At 41.8% G+C, this 20907-nt stretch overlaps 1 protein-coding gene across 2 annotated transcripts in view; it reads left to right on the top strand.

Annotated features, from left to right (window-relative positions):
* Window positions 1-1255: 1255 nt before the first annotated feature.
* The window catches only part of wipi1 (WD repeat domain, phosphoinositide interacting 1), a 51462-nt gene continuing 31810 nt past the window's right edge, over window positions 1256-20907 (top strand). For both annotated transcript variants that reach the window (XM_082972925.1, XM_082972926.1), the window contains exons 1-3: window positions 1256-1672; window positions 5960-6042; window positions 12177-12343. In XM_082972925.1, coding sequence (XP_082829051.1) covers window positions 1563-1672; window positions 5960-6042; window positions 12177-12343 — 360 coding nt within the window. In that variant the 5' untranslated portion in view covers window positions 1256-1562. The remainder of the gene's footprint in view (window positions 1673-5959; window positions 6043-12176; window positions 12344-20907) is intronic.

Here is a 20907-nt window from a genome sequence, read left to right as displayed (position 1 = left end):
CATCAACACCATCATCCCAGACACCTTGGACCCAATCCAATTCGCATACTGCTCCAAAAGATCCATAGATGACACAATCTCTATCGCACTCCACACTGCACTCTCCCACCTGGGCAAGAGGAACACCTATGTGAGAATGATGTTCATCGACAACAGCTCAGCATTCAACAGCATAGTGCCCTCCAAGCTCATCACTAAGCTCAGGACCTGGGACTGAACACCTCCTTCTGCAACTGGATACTGGACTTACTGATGGGCCGCCCGCAGGTGGTGATGGTAGACAACAACACATCCGCCACGCTGTATATAACCAAGTTATCATTGACTGGGTACTGGTTCCCCATGTATATAACCAAGTTATTATTGACTGGGTACTGGTAACCCGTGAATAACCAAGTTATCATTGACTGGGTACTGGTAACCCGTGTATATAACCAAGTTATCATTGACTGAGTACTGGTACCCCGTGTATATAACCAAGTTATCATTGATTGGGTACTGGTAACCCGTGTATATAACCAAGTTATCATTGACTGGGTACTGGTAACCCGTGTATATAACCAAGTTATCATTGACTGGGTACTGGTAACCCGTGTATATAGCCAAGTTATCATTGACTGGGTACTGGTAACCCGTGTATATAGCCAAGTTATCGTTACTCATTGTATATTTATTCCTCATGTTATTATTTTTCTATTATTTTTCTCTCTGCATTGTTTGGAAGGGCCCATAAGGAAGCATTTCATTGTTAGTCTACACCTGTTGTTTACGAAATATGTGACAAATAAAATTTGATTTGATTATAGGATCTGTGACAGCATGGGCAGCACCATGAGGCTATCTCCATGTTAAAGTAGTCAATAGAATTTTTCTTCATTGGCTGATTGCTCCCAACTCATAGGAACCCCCACCCAGTTGACGACTTTAAGTGGTGGAAGCCCTCAATGGCAATGTCCATGCTAAAACGGGTTATATCCACGATGAGTCCTCTATCTGAGTCCTCTATCTATCTCTGGAAAACAGGCACAACTCCGACATAAAGTCGTTTTTTCAAAGTTGGGTTTATTTTCGTGGACAGATTTTGGGCGGAGTAAAACCTCTTGCTTCGCATCTTCCCCCCTGGCGCTGCCCATGCTAAAACAGATTTTTGGCCACTACAGACCTCTATCATTCTCTATGCACCTGACCAATCAGAATCGAGCCGACGACAACATTGAATTTTGCTTTTAGCCAACTGGGACGGGAAATCCGAGTGACGCAACAAGCTGTCAGCTGTTCTTGTTTTGCTTCGGTTTTTTTTCCCTTCTTCTTTCTCCAGAGTGTCTGATCTCTTCTGTAATAAATAAGAACATTTATGGAACTCAGATTTGGATTCTAAAAACACCGGAAATAAGGAGTTCAAAACACTAAGGCTTATGATTAGATCGGTTTATTGTTAAAAAGGCGATCGAGATTTCTTCTCAGCTGGATCCTCAATCCGACGCTATCGTGCCAAGAGGCAAAGCCGATCCCAGGCCTCCGATCCAGGGCGGAGGGAGGGAAAGAGGTAGCTGGGAATCGGGATGGAGACGGGAGAGGGAGCAGACGGTCCTAGCGGACCGGGTGAACCAGGAGCCGGGCCCGGGACAGAGCTGACGGGGCTTGGCTGCGCCTCTTTCAACCAAGACTCCACGTAAGCGCCTCCGAACCCGCTGCCTGTTGGGTTGGTTGCCTACAACAGAATGCTCTCTCAGCAAATGTCCTTGTCATTTCCTGTAAAATAAGCTATAGATAAATACACCTTTCAGTATGATATCATGGTGATGCAATCTAAAACATATTCCCCTTTCATTGGGAGGTCCTAAAATCCTAGTTAAACAGCCCATAGATGTTATAGAATTCTACATAGCGGCTAGAGAATTCGCATGTGACGATCAGAGAGGGCAGTTCACAGTTCTCTGAACAAAACACACTAATTATGCTTAAACCCGAAACCACCGGATTTGTTGTAAAAAAGCGACGGTTGGCAACAGTGGACGGAACCGTTCTGGCGGCAGAACAACAGGACTTCAAAAGCACTCCTGTTATACACACTAATGCCTATAGAAATCTATTGATCCCTTTCTTAATGACTTCATTTTAAAGTGGGGTATAGGACGGAAACAACACAGAGAGAGAGAGAGGGGCTATTGAATAGAGAGAGAGAGGGAGAGAGAGAGAGAGTTCCTTTGACTAATGTTAGCACTAACTGAGAATGCTTGAATCGCCAAGCTCAACTACTTTTCATGAACAGAAATGTATCCCAAATGGCATCCTGTTCTCTGCACTAGTTTTGACCAGGGCCTATAAAGCACTACTGTATGTAGAGAATAGGGTGCTATTTGGGATAGTGAATAACTTTCAGATCGCCTGCTCACCTGATATGAGGCTGACTGGCAAATTTTCACAACCTGTCCATAGCTTCTGTCATAGACTAGGTACTAGGTAACACACACACACACACACACACACACACACACACACACACACACACACACACACACACACACACACACACGTCCATAGATTCTGTCTTAGTTAGGTACCTGGTTAAACACCTTGAGCAGGACAGTGTTTACTTGATAAAGGAATGCAGAACAGAGTAGACCTGCTGTCCTGTGTTGTTGGGTTTGGATCTGAACATATAACAGAGTAGACCTGCTGTCCTGTGTTGTTGGGTTTGGATCTGAACATAAAACAGAGTAGACCTGTTGTCCTGTGTTGTTGGGTTTGGATCTGAACATATAACAGAGTAGACCTGTCGTCCTGTGTTGTTGGGTTTGGATCTGAACATACAATTACTTCAACAACACACAGTTCACTTCATTTTTCCGGTGAAATTTTAGGCTACGTTTTCTTTCAAGATGCGATGGGCAATATATTATGGTGTTGATGGTGAGAAAATCAAAACGTAAAGTTTGATGTCTCTGCGACGTCTTTCCAATGTTCAAACGCTCTCCAAACGACATATTCCCAATGCATTTTGATACGTCGGCCAAAGCTGTGTGTTTTTGCCAGAGGCCTATGTAATACATAGCCCACATTGGGGATCTTATTCACCAGAGATCTCACAATAAAAACAGCATTCAAAACAAAAACAAAGAAAGTTCAGGATAAAGATGAACAAATAGTCAGGAAGTCAGCGTGCCGTGAAGACTGAGAGCTTACTGTGGAATCTGTTTTGTGTGTGGTCAAAAGAAAAATGGCAAACACTTTGTCTTTCTTTCAGCGATGATGATTGCAGGTTTGTTCCTGTTTCAGAGCATGACCAGACATGTACAGCAGACAGCCCCATCCAGGGGAACAGAGTAGTGACTTTCAGAACATGTCCAATGGAAGAACTCAGTGAACATTATAAACACTCCTTTATAAACACTTCAATGGCACCCTATTCCCTATATAGTGCACTAACCTATGGGCCCTGGTCAAAAGTAGTGCACTATTTAGGGTGCCAATTGGGATGTGCCCCTAAACACACCCTAGCTAGATGACTGTCCTCCCTGCTAGATGACTGTCCTCCCTGCTAGATGACTGTCCTCCCTGCCAGATGACTGTCCTCCCTGCCAGATGACTGTCCTCCCTGCCAGATGACTGTCCTCCCTGCCAGATGACTGTCCTCCCTGCCAGATGACTGTCCTCCCTGCTAGATGACTGTCCTCCCTGCTCGATGACTGTCCTCCCTGCTCGATGACTGTCCTCCCTGCGCGATGACTGTCCTCCCTGCTCGATGACTGTCCTCCCTGCTCGATGACTGTCCTCCCTGCTCGATGACTGTCCTCCCTGCTCGATGACTGTCCTCCCTGCTAGATGACTGTCCTCCCTGCTAGATGACTGTCCTCCCTGCTCAGTCATCTTAATGATGTAACTGTGCTGAAGGAGGACCTAACCAAAATGAGTCCATTCTTCTTCTATTGGACAGCAGTACAAATAGTAGTGCATCTCATTCAAGATTTACATACTAGCCTCCTTTTATTTTTACCAGTTCATTGAGTTCACTAAGTTCACTCAACTCAATAGTTTACTCAATACTCAATACTCAATGGTTTACTCAATACTCAATGGTTTACTCAACACTCAATGGTTTACTCAACACTCAATGGTTTACTCAACACTCAATGGTTTACTCAACACTCAATGGTTTACTCAACTCGGTTTACTCAATACTCAATGGTTTACTCAATACTCAATAGTTTACTCAATACTCAATACTCAATGGTTTACTCAGTACTCAATGGTTTACTCAGTACTCAATGGTTTACTCAATACTCAATGGTTTACTCAATACTCAATACTCAATGGTTTACTCAATACTCAATGGTTTACTCAATACTCAATGGTTTACTCAATGGTTTACTCAATACTCAATAGTGTACTCAATACTCAATGGTTTACTCAATACTCAATGGTTTACTCAATACTCAATAGTTTACTCAATCTCACTCAATGGTTTACTCAACACTCAATGGTTTACTCAATGCTCAATGGTTTACTCAATGCTCAATGGTTTACTCAATGCTCAATGGTTTACTCAATGCTCAATGGTTTACTCAATGCTCAATGGTTTACTCAATACTCAATGGTTTACTCAACACTCAATGGTTTACTCAACACTCAATGGTTTACTCAATGCTCAATGGTTTACTCAATGCTCAATGGTTTACTCAGTACTCAATGGTTTACTCAATACTCAATGGTTTACTCAATGGTTTACTCAATACTCAATGGTTTACTCAATACTCAATGGTTTACTCAGTACTCAATGGTTTACTCAATACTCAATGGTTTACTCAATGGTTTACTCAATACTCAATGGTTTACTCAATACTCAATGGTTTACTCAATACTCAATGGTTTACTCAATGGTTTACTCAATACTCAATGGTTTACTCAATACTCAATGGTTTACTCAATACTCAATGGTTTACTCAATAAACAAACCATAGTGTTTCACGTTACAGAATCCCTGGGTCAGAACCATCGACATCATATAATGTCATTCCTTGGATAGAACCGTGAACATTCACTCAGAACAGACATTCTCAGTGGTGAAACAGCATTCACTGATCTCAGGACTGTATGTGTGCTGTTTGTGTGGTGTCTGTAACCATAGGAACACTTAACCAAGGTACAGATAGATGTGTGTGTTAGACCTGTGTTTCTATCAGATAGGATGTGTGTGTTAGACCTGTGTTTCTATCAGATAGGATGTGTGTGTTAGACCTGTGTTTCTATCAGATAGGATGTGTGTGTTAGACCTGTGTTTCTATCAGATAGGATGTGTGTGTTAGACCTGTGTTTCTCAGTTTCCTGTGTTTGTGTGGGCAGTTATATCAGTTCTCTCAGAAAGGTTGCATCAGTTTGGAGAGAGAGAGAGAGAGAGAGAGAGAGAGACTTACTTACTTTGTATTTGGACTGGCTATGCAAAATGATTACTGACAAGTTCAATCACATCAGTACTCCATAGGCAATATCATGTTTAACTGAAAATGATATTTCACTCATGTAGTTTGGGGAAGTTCCCTCCTGACCAGAATGGACGGAGAACACAGCACATGAGGAAAGAGTCACATTTGCAACTTTCAAATTCTCTGTTGTTGTCCCTTTTATCAAAAGTCCTTGCAGCAAACTTGAAAACAAAGTAAATGTTTCTTGTTCTGGAATCCCCAAGATAAACAGTGAATCCCCAAGATAAACAGTGAATCCCCAAGATAAACAGTGAATCCCCAAGATAAACAGTGAATCCCCAAGATAAACAGTGAATCCCCAAGATAAACAGCCTATAAAAGCATTGAGAGAAAGGTCTGGTGTGCATGAGATGAGTCACACTTCATTGACATGTTTTTACTGTAACAAATTCAATGTGTTTTTTTAATTATCTACCTGTGTGTGTGTGTGTGGTGTGTGTGTGTGTGTGTGTGTGTGTGTGGTTGTGTGTTCCCAGGTCATTGTCAGTGGGAACCAAGACGGGCTATAAGCTGTTCTCTGTGACCTCAGTGGACAAACTGGACTGCATCTACGAGAGCGGTTAGTATAGCCCTGTCCCAAACACACCCCTAGACCCTTCCCCTAGACCCCGTCCCAAACACACCCCTAGACCCTTCCCCTAGACCCCGTCCCAAACACACCCCTAAACCCTTCCCCTAGACCCCGTCCCAAAACAAACCCCTAGACCCTTCCCCTTAGACCCCGTCCCAAACAAACCCCTAGACCCTTCCCCTAGACCCCGTCCCAAACACACCCCTAGACCCTTCCCCTAGACCCCAACCCAAACAAACACCTAGACCCTTCCCCTAGACCCCGTCCCAAACAAACCTCTTCCCTTAGACCCCATCCAAAACAAACCCCTAGACCCTTCCCTTAGACCCCGTCCCAAACACACCTAGACCCTTCCCCTAGACCCTGTCCCAAACACACACCTAGACCCTTACCCTAGACCCCGTCCCAAACACACCTCTTCCCCTAGACCCCATCCAAAACAAACCCCTAGACCCTTCCCTTAGACCCCGTCCCAAACACACCCCTAGACCCTTCCCCTAGACCCCGTCCCAAACACACACCTAGACCCTTACCCTAGACCCCGTCCCAAACACACCTCTTCCCCTAGACCCCATCCAAAACAAACCCCTAGACCCTTCCCTTAGACCCCGTCCCAAACAAACCCCTAAACCCTTCCCCTAGACCCCGTCCCAAACACACCCCTAGACCCTTCCCCTAGACCCCGTCCCAAACACACCTAGACCCTTCCCTTAGATCCCGTCCCAAACAAACCCCTAGACCCTTCCCTTAGACCCCGTCCCAAACACACCCCTAGACCCTTCCCCTAGACCCCGACCCAAACACACCTAGACCCTTCCCCTAGACCCCGTCCCAAACAAACCTCTTCCCTTAGACCCCATCCAAAACAAACCCCTAGACCCTTCCCTTAGACCCCGTCCCAAACACACCTAGACCCTTCCCCTAGACCCTGTCCCAAACATACCTCTTCCCCTAGACCCCATCCAAAACAAACCCCTAGACCCTTCCCCTAGAATAGACTTAGTTCCAACACCTCTGCCTCTCTCTGATAGGCTGCCTGTACTCTATGACTCCTATACCAGAGCTTTATAATGGGATGTGATATTATCTCCCTTCAAGACTCTGACTCATACAGGACTCTGCTCTGCCAAGCTGTAGCATTGTTCAGCCCATACAGAGGATCTCATTCTAGTTGTGTTGTCTAGCCTCTCTCTGGGCATTAGTGTCAGTTACAGGGGTCACTTGGCAGTCCTCTTCCAGTGATGGGTAATTCTCTGTTAATCTACTTCCTTGTTGTGAATCACTGGCTGTGTTCCAAATACATAGAGCCCTATGGCTACTAGTCAAAAGTAAATAGGCAATAGGGTGTAATTTAGGTTGCAGACACTGTGTGTAGACTGATAAATGGTTGACAGACCATAGTAGATGGATAACTTCACTAGCCACCAGTCTCTGGTCATTTAATGCTCAGTTCATTATTACTGGCAGACAGACACAGTGGTGTGGAGATAGAAACCAACCATGGCAGGACACTAATACCAGTTTGCAGCCATCCACTTCTTTATGTCTGAAACACAGGCTTCTAGCGAGGGCAATTTTGGGGCTTCACCATGTTTCATTGAAATGTACAGCTGTGTGTCGTCCGCATAGCAGTGAAATTTAACATTATGTTTTCGAATGACATCCCCAAGAGGTAAAATATATAGTGAAAACAATAGTGGTCCTAAAACGGAACCTTGAGGAACACCGAAATTTACAATTGATTTGTCAGAGGACAAACCATTCACAGAGACAAACTGATATCTTTCCGACAGATAAGATCTAAACCAGGCCAGAACTTGTCCATGTAGACCAATTTGGGTTTCCAATCTCTCCAAAAGAATGTGGTGATCGATGGTATCAAAAGCGGCACTAAGATCTAGGAGCACGAGGACAGATGCAGAGCCTCGGTCTGACGTCATTAAAAGGTCATTTACCACCTTCACAAGTGCAGTCTCAGTGCTATGATGGGGTCTAAAACCAGACTGAAGCGTTTCGTATACATTGTTTGTCTTCAGGAAGGCAGTGAGTTGCTGTGCAACAGCTTTTTCAAAAATTTTTGAGAGGAATGGAAGATTCGATATAGGCCGATAGTTTTTTATAATTTCTGGATCAAGATTCGGCTTTTTCAAGAGAGGCTTTATTACTGCCACTTTTAGTGAGCTTGGTACACATCCGGTGGATAGAGAGCCGTTTATTATGTTCAACATAGGAGGGCCAAGCACAGGAAGCAGCTCTTTCAGTAGTTTAGTTGGAATAGGGTCTAGTATGCAGCTTGAGGGTTTGGAGGCCATGATTATTTTCATCATTGCGTCAAGAGATATAGTACTAAAACACTTTAGTATCTCCCTTGATCCTAGGTCCTGGCAGAGTTGTGTAGACTCAGGACAATGGAGCTTTGGAGGAATACCCAGATTTAAAGAGGAGTCTGTAATTTGCTTTCTAATGATCATGATCTTTTCCTCAAAGAAGTTCATAAATTTATTTCTGCTGAAGTGAAAGCCATCCTCCATTTGCGAAGGCTGCTTTTTAGTTAGCTTTGCGACAGTATCAAAAATAAATTTATTATTTATTATTATTTTCCTCAATTAAGTTGGAAAAATAGGATGATCGAGCAGCAGTAAGGGCTCTTCGATACTGCACGGTACTGTCTTTCCAAGCTAGTCGGAAGACTTCCAGTTTGGTGTGGCGCCATTTCCGTTCCAATTTTCTGGAAGCTTGCTTCAGAGCTCGTGTATTTTCTGTATACCAGGGAGCTAGTTTCTTATGACAGATGTTTTTAGTTTTTAGGGGTGCAACTGCATCTAGGGTATTGCGCAAGGTTAAATTGAGTTCCTCGGTTAGGTGGTTAACTGATTTTTGTCCTCTGACGTCCTTGGGTAGGCAGAGGCAGTCTGGAAGGGCATCAAGGAATCTTTGGGTTGTCTGAGAATTTATAGCACGACTTTTAATGCTCCTTGGTTGGGGTCTGAGCAGATTATTTGTTGCAATTGCAAACGTAATAAAATGGTGGTCCGATAGTCCAGGATTATGAGGAAAAACATTTAGATCCACAACATTTATTCCATGGGACAAAACTAGGTCCAGAGTATGACTGTGGCAGTGAGTAGGTCCAGAGACATGTTGGACAAAACCCACTGAGCTCGATGATGGCTCCGAAAGCCTTTTGGAGTGGGTCTGTGGACTTTTCCATGTGAATGTTAAAGTCACCAAAAATTAGAATATTATCTGCTATGACTACAAGATCCGATAGGAATTCAGGGAACTCAGTGAGGAACACTGCATATGGCCCAGGAGGCCTGTAAACAGTAGCTATAAAAAGTGATTGAGTAGGCTGCATAGATTTCATGACTAGAAGCTCAAAAGACGAAAACGTCATTGTTTTTTTTTTTGTAAATTGAAATTTGCTATCGTAAATGTTAGCAACACCTCCGCCTTTGCCGGATGCACGGGGGGTATGGTCACTAGTGTAACCAGGGGGTGAGGCCTCATTTAACACAGTAAATTCATCAGGCTTAAGCCATGTTTCAGTCAGGCCAATCACATCAAGATTATTATCAGTGATTAGTTCATTGACTATAACTGCCTTGGAAGTGAGGGATCTAACATTAAGTAACCCAATTTTGAGATGTGAGGTATCACAATCTCTTTCAATAATGGCAGGAATGGAGGAGGTCTTTATACTAGTGAGATTGCTAAAGCGAACACCGCCATTTTTAATTTTGCCCAACCTAGATCGAGGCACAGACACGGTCTCAATGGGGAAAGCTGAGCTGACTACGCTGACTGTGCTAGTGGCAGACTCCACTAAGCTGGCAGGCTGGCTAACAGCCTGCTGCCTGGCCTGCACCCTATTTCATTGTGGAGCTAGAGGAGTTAGAGCCCTGTCTATGTTCGTAGATAAGATGAGAGCACCCCTCCAGCTAGGATGGAGTCCGTCACTCCTCAACAGGCCAGGCTTGGTCCTGTTTGTGGGTGAGTCCCAGAAAGAGGGCCAATTATCTACAAATTCTATCTTTTGGGAGGGGCAGAAAACAGTTTTCAACCAGCGATTGAGTTGTGAGACTCTGCTGTAGAGCTCATCACTCCCCCTAACTGGGAGGGGGCCAGAGACAATTAATCGATGCCGACACATCTTTCTAGCTGATTTACATGCTGAAGCTATGTTGCGCTTGGTGACCTCTGACTGTTTCATCCTAACATCGTTGGTGCCGACGTGGATAACAATATCTCTATACTCTCTACACTCGGCAGTTTTAGCTTTAGCCAGCACCGTCTTTAGATTAGCCTTAACGTCGGTAGCCCTGCCCCCTGGTAAACAGTGTATGATCGCTGGATGATTAGTTTTAAGTCTAATACTGCGGGTAATGGAGTCGCCAATGACTAGGGTTTTCAATTTGTCAGAGCTAATGGTGGGAGCCGTCGGCGTCTCAGACCCCACAACGGGAGGAGTAGAGACCAGAGAAGTCTCGGCCTCCGACTCCGACTCGCTTAATGGGGAGAACCGGTTGAAAGTTTCTGTCGGCTGAATAAGCGACACCGGTTGAGCATTCCTACAGCGTTTCCCTCCAGAAGCCATGAGAAAGTTGTCCGGCTGCGGGGACCGTGCGAGGGGATTTATACTAACGTTACTATCTGTACTTACTGGTGGCACAGACGCTGTTTCATCCTTTCCTACACTGAAATTGCCCTTGCCTAACGATCTCGTCTGAAGCTGGGCTTGCAGCACAGCTATCCTTGCCGTAAGGCGATCGTTCTCCTGTATATTATAAGTACAACGACTGCAATTAGAAGCCATCATGTTAATGTTACTGAGCTTCGGCTGTTTGAAGTCCTGACGAACCATGTCCAGATAAAACCTCCGTGGTGAAAAAGTTGAATGAAAAAAGTTGAGTGAGGGAAAAAGTAAAAATACCAGGCTACCTCAGCCCCCACCAGGACACTAATACAAGGCTACCTCAGCCCCCACCAGGACACTAATACCAGGCTACCTCAGACCCCCCCAGGACACTAATACCAGGCTACCTCAGCCCCCACCAGGACACTAATACCAGGCTACCTCAGACCCCTAGGACACTAATACCAGGCTACCTCAGCCCCCACCAGGACACTAATACCAGGCTACCTCAGCCCCCCCAGGACACTAATACCAGGCTACCTCAGACCCCCAGGACACTAATACCAGGCTACCTCAGACCCCCAGGACACTAATACCAGGCTACCTCAGACCCCAGGACACTAATACCAGGCTACCTCAGCCCCCCCAAGGACACTAATACCAGGCTACCTCAGCCCCCCCAGGACACTAATACCAGGCTACCTCAGACCCCCAGGACACTAATACCAGGCTACCTCAGACCCCCAGGACACTAATACCAGGCTACCTCAGACCCCCAGGACACTAATACCAGGCTACCTCAGCCCCCCCAGGACACTAATACCAGGCTACCTCAGCCCCCCCCAGGACACTAATACCAGGCTACCTCAGACCCCCCAGGACACTAATACCAGGCTACCTCAGCCCCCCAGGACACTAATACTAGGCTACCTCAGCCCCCCAGGACACTAATACCAAGCTAGCCCCCCCAGGACACTAATACCAGGCTACCTCAGCCCCCACCAGGACACTAATACCAGGCTACCTCAGCCCCCCAAGACACTAATACCAGGCTACCTCAGCCCCCACCAGGACACTAATACCAGGCTACCTCAGCCCCCACCAGGACACTAATACCAGGCTACCTCAGCCCCCCAGGACACTAATACCAGGCTACCTCAGACCCCCCAGGACACTAATACCAGGCTACCTCAGACCCCCCAGGACACTAATACCAGGCTACCTCAGACCCCCCAGGACACTAATACCAGGCTACCTCAGACCCCCCAGGACCCTAATACCAGGCTACCTCAGCCCCCACCAGGACACTAATACCAGGCTACCTCAGCCCCCCAAGACACTAATACCAGGTTACCTCAGCCCCCCAAGACACTAATACCAGGCTACCTCAGCCCCCCAGGACACTAATACCAGGCTACCTCAGCCCCCCAGGAGACTCATGCCCATACCATGCTTACCCCTGTGTTCCCCTGCTCTCCCCCATCAGAGACCCCAGATGTGTACATCGTTGAGCGGTTGTTCTCCAGCAGTCTGGTGGTGGTGGTCAGTCTCTCCATACCCAGACGGATGAACGTCTACCACTTCAAGAAGGGAACGGAGATCTGCAACTACAGCTACAGTAACAACATCCTCTCTGTCAGGCTCAACAGACAGGTAACAGAACTACAGTAACATCCTCTCTGTCAGACTCAACAGACAGGTAACAGAACTACAGTAACAACATCCTCTCTGTCAGACTCAACAGACAGGTAACAGAACTACAGTAACAACATCCTCTCTGTCAGACTCAACAGACAGGTAACAGAACTACAGTAACATCCTCTCTGTCAGACTCAACAGACAGGTAACAGAACTACAGTAACATCCTCTCTGTCAGACTCAACAGACAGGTAACAGAACTACAGTAACATCCTCTCTGTCAGACTCAACAGACAGGTAACAGAACTACAGTAACAACATCCTCTCTGTCAGACTCAACAGACAGGTAACAGAACTACAGTAACATCCTCTCTGTCAGACTCAACAGACAGGTAACAGAACTACAGTAACATCCTCTCTGTCAGACTCAACAGACAGGTAACAGAACTACAGTAACAACATCCTCTCTGTCAGACTCAACAGACAGGTAACAGAACTACAGTAACATCCTCTCTGTCAGACTCAACAGACAGGTAACAGAACTACAGTAACATCCTCTCTGTCAGACTCAACAGACAGGTAACAGAACTACAGTAACATCCTCTCTGTCAGACTCAACAGACAGGTAACAGAACTACAGTAACAACATCCTCTCTGTCAGACTCAACAGACAGGTAACAGAACTACAGTAACAACATCCTCTCTGTCAGACTCAACAGACAGGTAACAGAACTACAGTAACATCCTCTCTGTCAGACTCAACAGACAGGTAACAGAACTACAGTAACATCCTCTCTGTCAGACTCAACAGACAGGTAACAGAACTACAGTAACATCCTCTCTGTCAGACTCAACAGACAGGTAACAGAACTACAGTAACAACATCCTCTCTGTCAGACTCAACAGACAGGTAACAGAACTACAGTAACAACATCCTCTCTGTCAGACTCAACAGACAGGTACAGTACACACAGGGGATGGTTATAGATTGGACACAGACAGGCAGACAGGCAGACAGACAGACAGACAGACAGGTGTATTTGGAACAGTGAAGGTGTCTTACACTTCCCAGAGATGTAATATAATATCCATTGAACCAACTGTCAACTCAAGTTCCTGTTGAAACGTTGTTCAGTTAGAGACATACATATAGAGACATACATATAGAGATGTTGTTGTTCAGTTAGAGACATACATATAGAGACATACATATAGAGATGTTGTTGTTCAGTTAGAGACATACATATAGAGATGTTGTTGTTCAGTTAGAGACATACATATAGAGACCATGTAGAGATGTTGTTGTTCAGTTAGAGACATACATATAGAGACCATGTAGAGATGTTGTTGTTCAGTTAGAGACATACATATAGAGACCATGTAGAGATGTTGTTGTTCAGTAAGAGACATACATATAGAGACCATGTAGAGATGTTGTTGTTCAGTTAGAGACATACATATAGAGACCATGTAGAGATGTTGTTGTTCAGTTAGAGACATACATATAGAGACCATGTAGAGATGTTGTTGTTCAGTTAGAGACATACATATAGAGACCATGTAGAGATGTTGTTGTTCAGTTAGAGACATACATATAGAGACCATGTAGAGATGTTGTTGTTCAGTTAGAGACATACATATAGAGACCATGTAGAGATGTTGTTGTTCAGTTAGAGACATACATATAGAGACCATGTAGAGATGTTGTTGTTCAGTAAGAGACATACATATAGAGACCATGTAGAGATGTTGTTGTTCAGTTAGAGACATACATATAGAGACCATGTAGAGATGTTGTTGTTCAGTAAGAGACATACATATAGAGACCATGTAGAGATGTTGTTGTTCAGTAAGAGACATACATATAGAGACCATGTAGAGATGTTGTTGTTCAGTTAGAGACATACATATAGAGACCATGTAGAGATGTTGTTCAGTAAGAGACATACATATAGAGACCATGTAGAGATGTTGTTGTTCAGTAAGAGACATACATATAGAGACCATGTAGAGATGTTGTTGTTCAGTAAGAGACATACATATAGAGACATACATATAGAGATGTTGTTGTTCAGTAAGAGACATACATATAGAGACCATGTAGAGATGTTGTTCAGTTAGAGACATACATATAGAGACCATGTAGAGATGTTGTTGTTCAGTAAGAGACATACATATAGAGACCATGTAGAGATGTTGTTGTTCAGTAAGAGACATACATATAGAGACATACATATAGAGATGTTGTTGTTCAGTTAGAGACATACATATAGAGACCATGTAGAGATGTTGTTGTTCAGTAAGAGACATACATATAGAGACATACATATAGAGATGTTGTTGTTCAGTTAGAGACATACATATAGAGACCATGTAGAGATGTTGTTCAGTTAGAGACATACATATAGAGACCATGTAGAGATGTTGTTGTTCAGTAAGAGACATACATATAGAGACCATGTAGAGATGTTGTTGTTCAGTTAGAGACATACATATAGAGATGTTGTTGTTCAGTAAGAGACATACATATAGAGATGTTGTTGTTCAGTTAGAGACATACATATAGAGACCATGTAGAGATGTTGTTGTTCAGTAAGAGACATACATATAGAGACCATGTAGAGATGTTGTTGTTCAGTTAGAGACATACATATAGAGACCATGTAGAGATGTTGTTGTTCAGTTAGAGACATACATATAGAGACCATGTAGAGATGTTGTTGTTCAGTTAGAGACATACATATAGAGACATACATATAGAGATGTTGTTGCAGTAAGAGACATACATATAGAGACCATGTAGAGATGTTGTTGTTCAGTTAGAGACATACATATAGAGACATACATATAGAGATGTTGTTCAGTAAGAGACATACATATAGAGACCATGTAGAGATGTTGTTGTTCAGTAAGAGACATACATATAGAGACATACATATAGAGATGTTGTTGTTCAGTTAGAGACATACATATAGAGACCATGTAGAGATGTTGTTCAGTTAGAGACATACATATAGAGACCATGTAGAGATGTTGTTGTTCAGTTAGAGACATACATATAGAGACCATGTAGAGATGTTGTTGTTCAGTAAGAGACATACATATAGAGACCATGTAGAGATGTTGTTGTTCAGTTAGAGACATACATATAGAGACCATGTAGAGATGTTGTTCAGTTAGAGACATACATATAGAGACCATGTAGAGATGTTGTTGTTCAGTAAGAGACATACATATAGAGACCATGTAGAGATGTTGTTGTTCAGTTAGAGACATACATATAGAGACCATGTAGAGATGTTGTTGTTCAGTAAGAGACATACATATAGAGACCATGTAGAGATGTTGTTGTTCAGTAAGAGACATACATATAGAGACCATGTAGAGATGTTGTTGTTCAGTAAGAGACATACATATAGAGACCATGTAGAGATGTTGTTGTTCAGTAAGAGACATACATATAGAGACCATGTAGAGATGTTGTTGTTCAGTAAGAGACATACATATAGAGACCATGTAGAGATGTTGTTGTTCAGTAAGAGACATACATATAGAGACATACATATAGAGATGTTGTTGTTCAGTTAGAGACATACATATAGAGACCATGTAGAGATGTTGTTGTTCAGTAAGAGACATACATATAGAGACCATGTAGAGATGTTGTTGTTCAGTTAGAGACATACATATAGAGACCATGTAGAGATGTTGTTCAGTTAGAGACATACATATAGAGACCATGTAGAGATGTTGTTGTTCAGTAAGAGACATACATATAGAGACCATGTAGAGATGTTGTTGTTCAGTTAGAGACATACATATAGAGATGTTGTTGTTCAGTAAGAGACATACATATAGAGATGTTGTTGTTCAGTTAGAGACATACATATAGAGACCATGTAGAGATGTTGTTGTTCAGTAAGAGACATACATATAGAGACCATGTAGAGATGTTGTTGTTCAGTTAGAGACATACATATAGAGACCATGTAGAGATGTTGTTGTTCAGTTAGAGACATACATATAGAGACCATGTAGAGATGTTGTTGTTCAGTTAGAGACATACATATAGAGACATACATATAGAGATGTTGTTCAGTAAGAGACATACATATAGAGACCATGTAGAGATGTTGTTGTTCAGTTAGAGACATACATATAGAGACATACATATAGAGATGTTGTTCAGTAAGAGACATACATATAGAGACCATGTAGAGATGTTGTTGTTCAGTAAGAGACATACATATAGAGACATACATATAGAGATGTTGTTGTTCAGTTAGAGACATACATATAGAGACCATGTAGAGATGTTGTTCAGTTAGAGACATACATATAGAGACCATGTAGAGATGTTGTTGTTCAGTTAGAGACATACATATAGAGACCATGTAGAGATGTTGTTGTTCAGTAAGAGACATACATATAGAGACCATGTAGAGATGTTGTTGTTCAGTTAGAGACATACATATAGAGACCATGTAGAGATGTTGTTGTTCAGTTAGAGACATACATATAGAGACCATGTAGAGATGTTGTTGTTCAGTAAGAGACATACATATAGAGACCATGTAGAGATGTTGTTGTTCAGTTAGAGACATACATATAGAGACCATGTAGAGATGTTGTTGTTCAGTTAGAGACATACATATAGAGACCATGTAGAGATGTTGTTGTTCAGTAAGAGACATACATATAGAGACCATGTAGAGATGTTGTTGTTCAGTAAGAGACATACATATAGAGACCATGTAGAGATGTTGTTGTTCAGTTAGAGACATACATATAGAGACCATGTAGAGATGTTGTTGTTCAGTAAGAGACATACATATAGAGACCATGTAGAGATGTTGTTGTTCAGTAAGAGACATACATATAGAGACATACATATAGAGATGTTGTTGTTCAGTTAGAGACATACATATAGAGACCATGTAGAGATGTTGTTGTTCAGTAAGAGACATACATATAGAGACATACATATAGAGATGTTGTTGTTCAGTTAGAGACATACATATAGAGACCATGTAGAGATGTTGTTCAGTTAGAGACATACATATAGAGACCATGTAGAGATGTTGTTGTTCAGTAAGAGACATACATATAGAGACCATGTAGAGATGTTGTTGTTCAGTTAGAGACATACATATAGAGATGTTGTTGTTCAGTAAGAGACATACATATAGAGATGTTGTTGTTCAGTTAGAGACATACATATAGAGACCATGTAGAGATGTTGTTGTTCAGTAAGAGACATACATATAGAGACCATGTAGAGATGTTGTTGTTCAGTTAGAGACATACATATAGAGACCATGTAGAGATGTTGTTGTTCAGTTAGAGACATACATATAGAGACCATGTAGAGATGTTGTTGTTCAGTTAGAGACATACATATAGAGACCATGTAGAGATGTTGTTGTTCAGTAAGAGACATACATATAGAGACCATGTAGAGATGTTGTTGTTCAGTTAGAGACATACATATAGAGACCATGTAGAGATGTTGTTCAGTAAGAGACATACATATAGAGACCATGTAGAGATGTTGTTGTTCAGTAAGAGACATACATATAGAGACCATGTAGAGATGTTGTTGTTCAGTTAGAGACATACATATAGAGACCATGTAGAGATGTTGTTGTTCAGTAAGAGACATACATATAGAGACCATGTAGAGATGTTGTTGTTCAGTTAGAGACATACATATAGAGACCATGTAGAGATGTTGTTGTTCAGTTAGAGACATACATATAGAGACCATGTAGAGATGTTGTTGTTCAGTTAGAGACATACATATAGAGACCATGTAGAGATGTTGTTGTTCAGTAAGAGACATACATATAGAGACCATGTAGAGATGTTGTTGTTCAGTTAGAGACATACATATAGAGACCATGTAGAGATGTTGTTGTTCAGTTAGAGACATACATATAGAGACCATGTAGAGATGTTGTTGTTCAGTAAGAGACATACATATAGAGACCATGTAGAGATGTTGTTGTTCAGTAAGAGACATACATATAGAGACCATGTAGAGATGTTGTTGTTCAGTTAGAGACATACATATAGAGACCATGTAGAGATGTTGTTGTTCAGTAAGAGACATACATATAGAGACCATGTAGAGATGTTGTTGTTCAGTAAGAGACATACATATAGAGACCATGTAGAGATGTTGTTGTTCAGTAAGAGACATACATATAGAGACCATGTAGAGATGTTGTTGTTCAGTTAGAGACATACATATAGAGACCATGTAGAGATGTTGTTGTTCAGTTAGAGACATACATATAGAGACCATGTAGAGATGTTGTGTTCAGTAAGAGACATACATATAGAGACCATGTAGAGATGTTGTTGTTCAGTTAGAGACATACATATAGAGACCATGTAGAGATGTTGTTGTTCAGTAAGAGACATACATATAGAGACCATGTAGAGATGTTGTTGTTCAGTTAGAGACATACATATAGAGACCATGTAGAGATGTTGTTGTTCAGTAAGAGACATACATATAGAGACCATGTAGAGATGTTGTTGTTCAGTAAGAGACATACATATAGAGACCATGTAGAGATGTTGTTGTTCAGTTAGAGACATACATATAGAGACCATGTAGAGATGTTGTTGTTCAGTAAGAGACATACATATAGAGACCATGTAGAGATGTTGTTGTTCAGTAAGAGACATACATATAGAGACCATGTAGAGATGTTGTTGTTCAGTAAGAGACATACATATAGAGACCATGTAGAGATGTTGTTGTTCAGTTAGAGACATACATATAGAGACCATGTAGAGATGTTGTTGTTCAGTAAGAGACATACATATAGAGACCATGTAGAGATGTTGTTGTTCAGTAAGAGACATACATATAGAGACCATGTAGAGATGTTGTTGTTCAGTAAGAGACATACATATAGAGACCATGTAGAGATGTTGTTCAGTAAGAGACATACATATAGAGACCATGTAGAGATGTTGTTGTTCAGTAAGAGACATACATATAGAGACCATGTAGAGATGTTGTTGTTCAGTAAGAGACATACATATAGAGACCATGTAGAGATGTTGTTGTTCAGTTAGAGACATACATATAGAGACCATGTAGAGATGTTGTTGTTCAGTAAGAGACATACATATAGAGACCATGTAGAGATGTTGTTGTTCAGTTAGAGACATACATATAGAGACCATGTAGAGATGTTGTTGTTCAGTTAGAGACATACATATAGAGACCATGTAGAGATGTTGTTGTTCAGTTAGAGACATACATATAGAGACCATGTAGAGATGTTGTTGTTCAGTAAGAGACATACATATAGAGACCATGTAGAGATGTTGTTGTTCAGTAAGAGACATACATATAGAGACCATGTAGAGATGTTGTTGTTCAGTAAGAGACATACATATAGAGACCATGTAGAGATGTTGTTGTTCAGTAAGAGACATACATATAGAGACCATGTAGAGATGTTGTTGTTCAGTAAGAGACATACATATAGAGACCATGTAGAGATGTTGTTGTTCAGTTAGAGACATACATATAGAGACCATGTAGAGATGTTGTTGTTCAGTAAGAGACATACATATAGAGACCATGTAGAGATGTTGTTGTTCAGTTAGAGACATACATATAGAGACCATGTAGAGATGTTGTTGTTCAGTAAGAGACATACATATAGAGACCATGTAGAGATGTTGTTGTTCAGTTAGAGACATACATATAGAGACCATGTAGAGATGTTGTTGTTCAGTTAGAGACATACATATAGAGACCATGTAGAGATGTTGTTGTTCAGTAAGAGACATACATATAGAGACCATGTAGAGATGTTGTTGTTCAGTAAGAGACATACATATAGAGACCATGTAGAGATGTTGTTGTTCAGTTAGAGACATACATATAGAGACCATGTAGAGATGTTGTTGTTCAGTAAGAGACATACATATAGAGACCATGTAGAGATGTTGTTGTTCAGTAAGAGACATACATATAGAGACCATGTAGAGATGTTGTTGTTCAGTTAGAGACATACATATAGAGACCATGTAGAGATGTTGTTGTTCAGTTAGAGACATACATATAGAGACCATGTAGAGATGTTGTTGTTCAGTAAGAGACATACATATAGAGACCATGTAGAGATGTTGTTGTTCAGTAAGAGACATACATATAGAGACCATGTAGAGATGTTGTTGTTCAGTAAGAGACATACATATAGAGACCATGTAGAGATGTTGTTGTTCAGTAAGAGACATACATATAGAGACCATGTAGAGATGTTGTTGTTCAGTAAGAGACATACATATAGAGACCATGTAGAGATGTTGTTGTTCAGTTAGAGACATACATATAGAGACCATGTAGAGATGTTGTTGTTCAGTAAGAGACATACATATAGAGACCATGTAGAGATGTTGTTGTTCAGTTAGAGACATACATATAGAGACCATGTAGAGATGTTGTTGTTCAGTAAGAGACATACATATAGAGACCATGTAGAGATGTTGTTGTTCAGTAAGAGACATACATATAGAGACCATGTAGAGATGTTGTTGTTCAGTAAGAG

The sequence above is a fragment of the Salmo salar genome, chromosome 03 (assembly GCF_965601325.2).
Source record: "Salmo salar chromosome 03, fSalSal1, whole genome shotgun sequence".
Classification (NCBI taxonomy): domain Eukaryota; kingdom Metazoa; phylum Chordata; class Actinopteri; order Salmoniformes; family Salmonidae; genus Salmo; species Salmo salar.
Note: the sequence above shows the minus strand (reverse complement) of the source record. Positions and strands in the feature narration are given on the sequence as shown.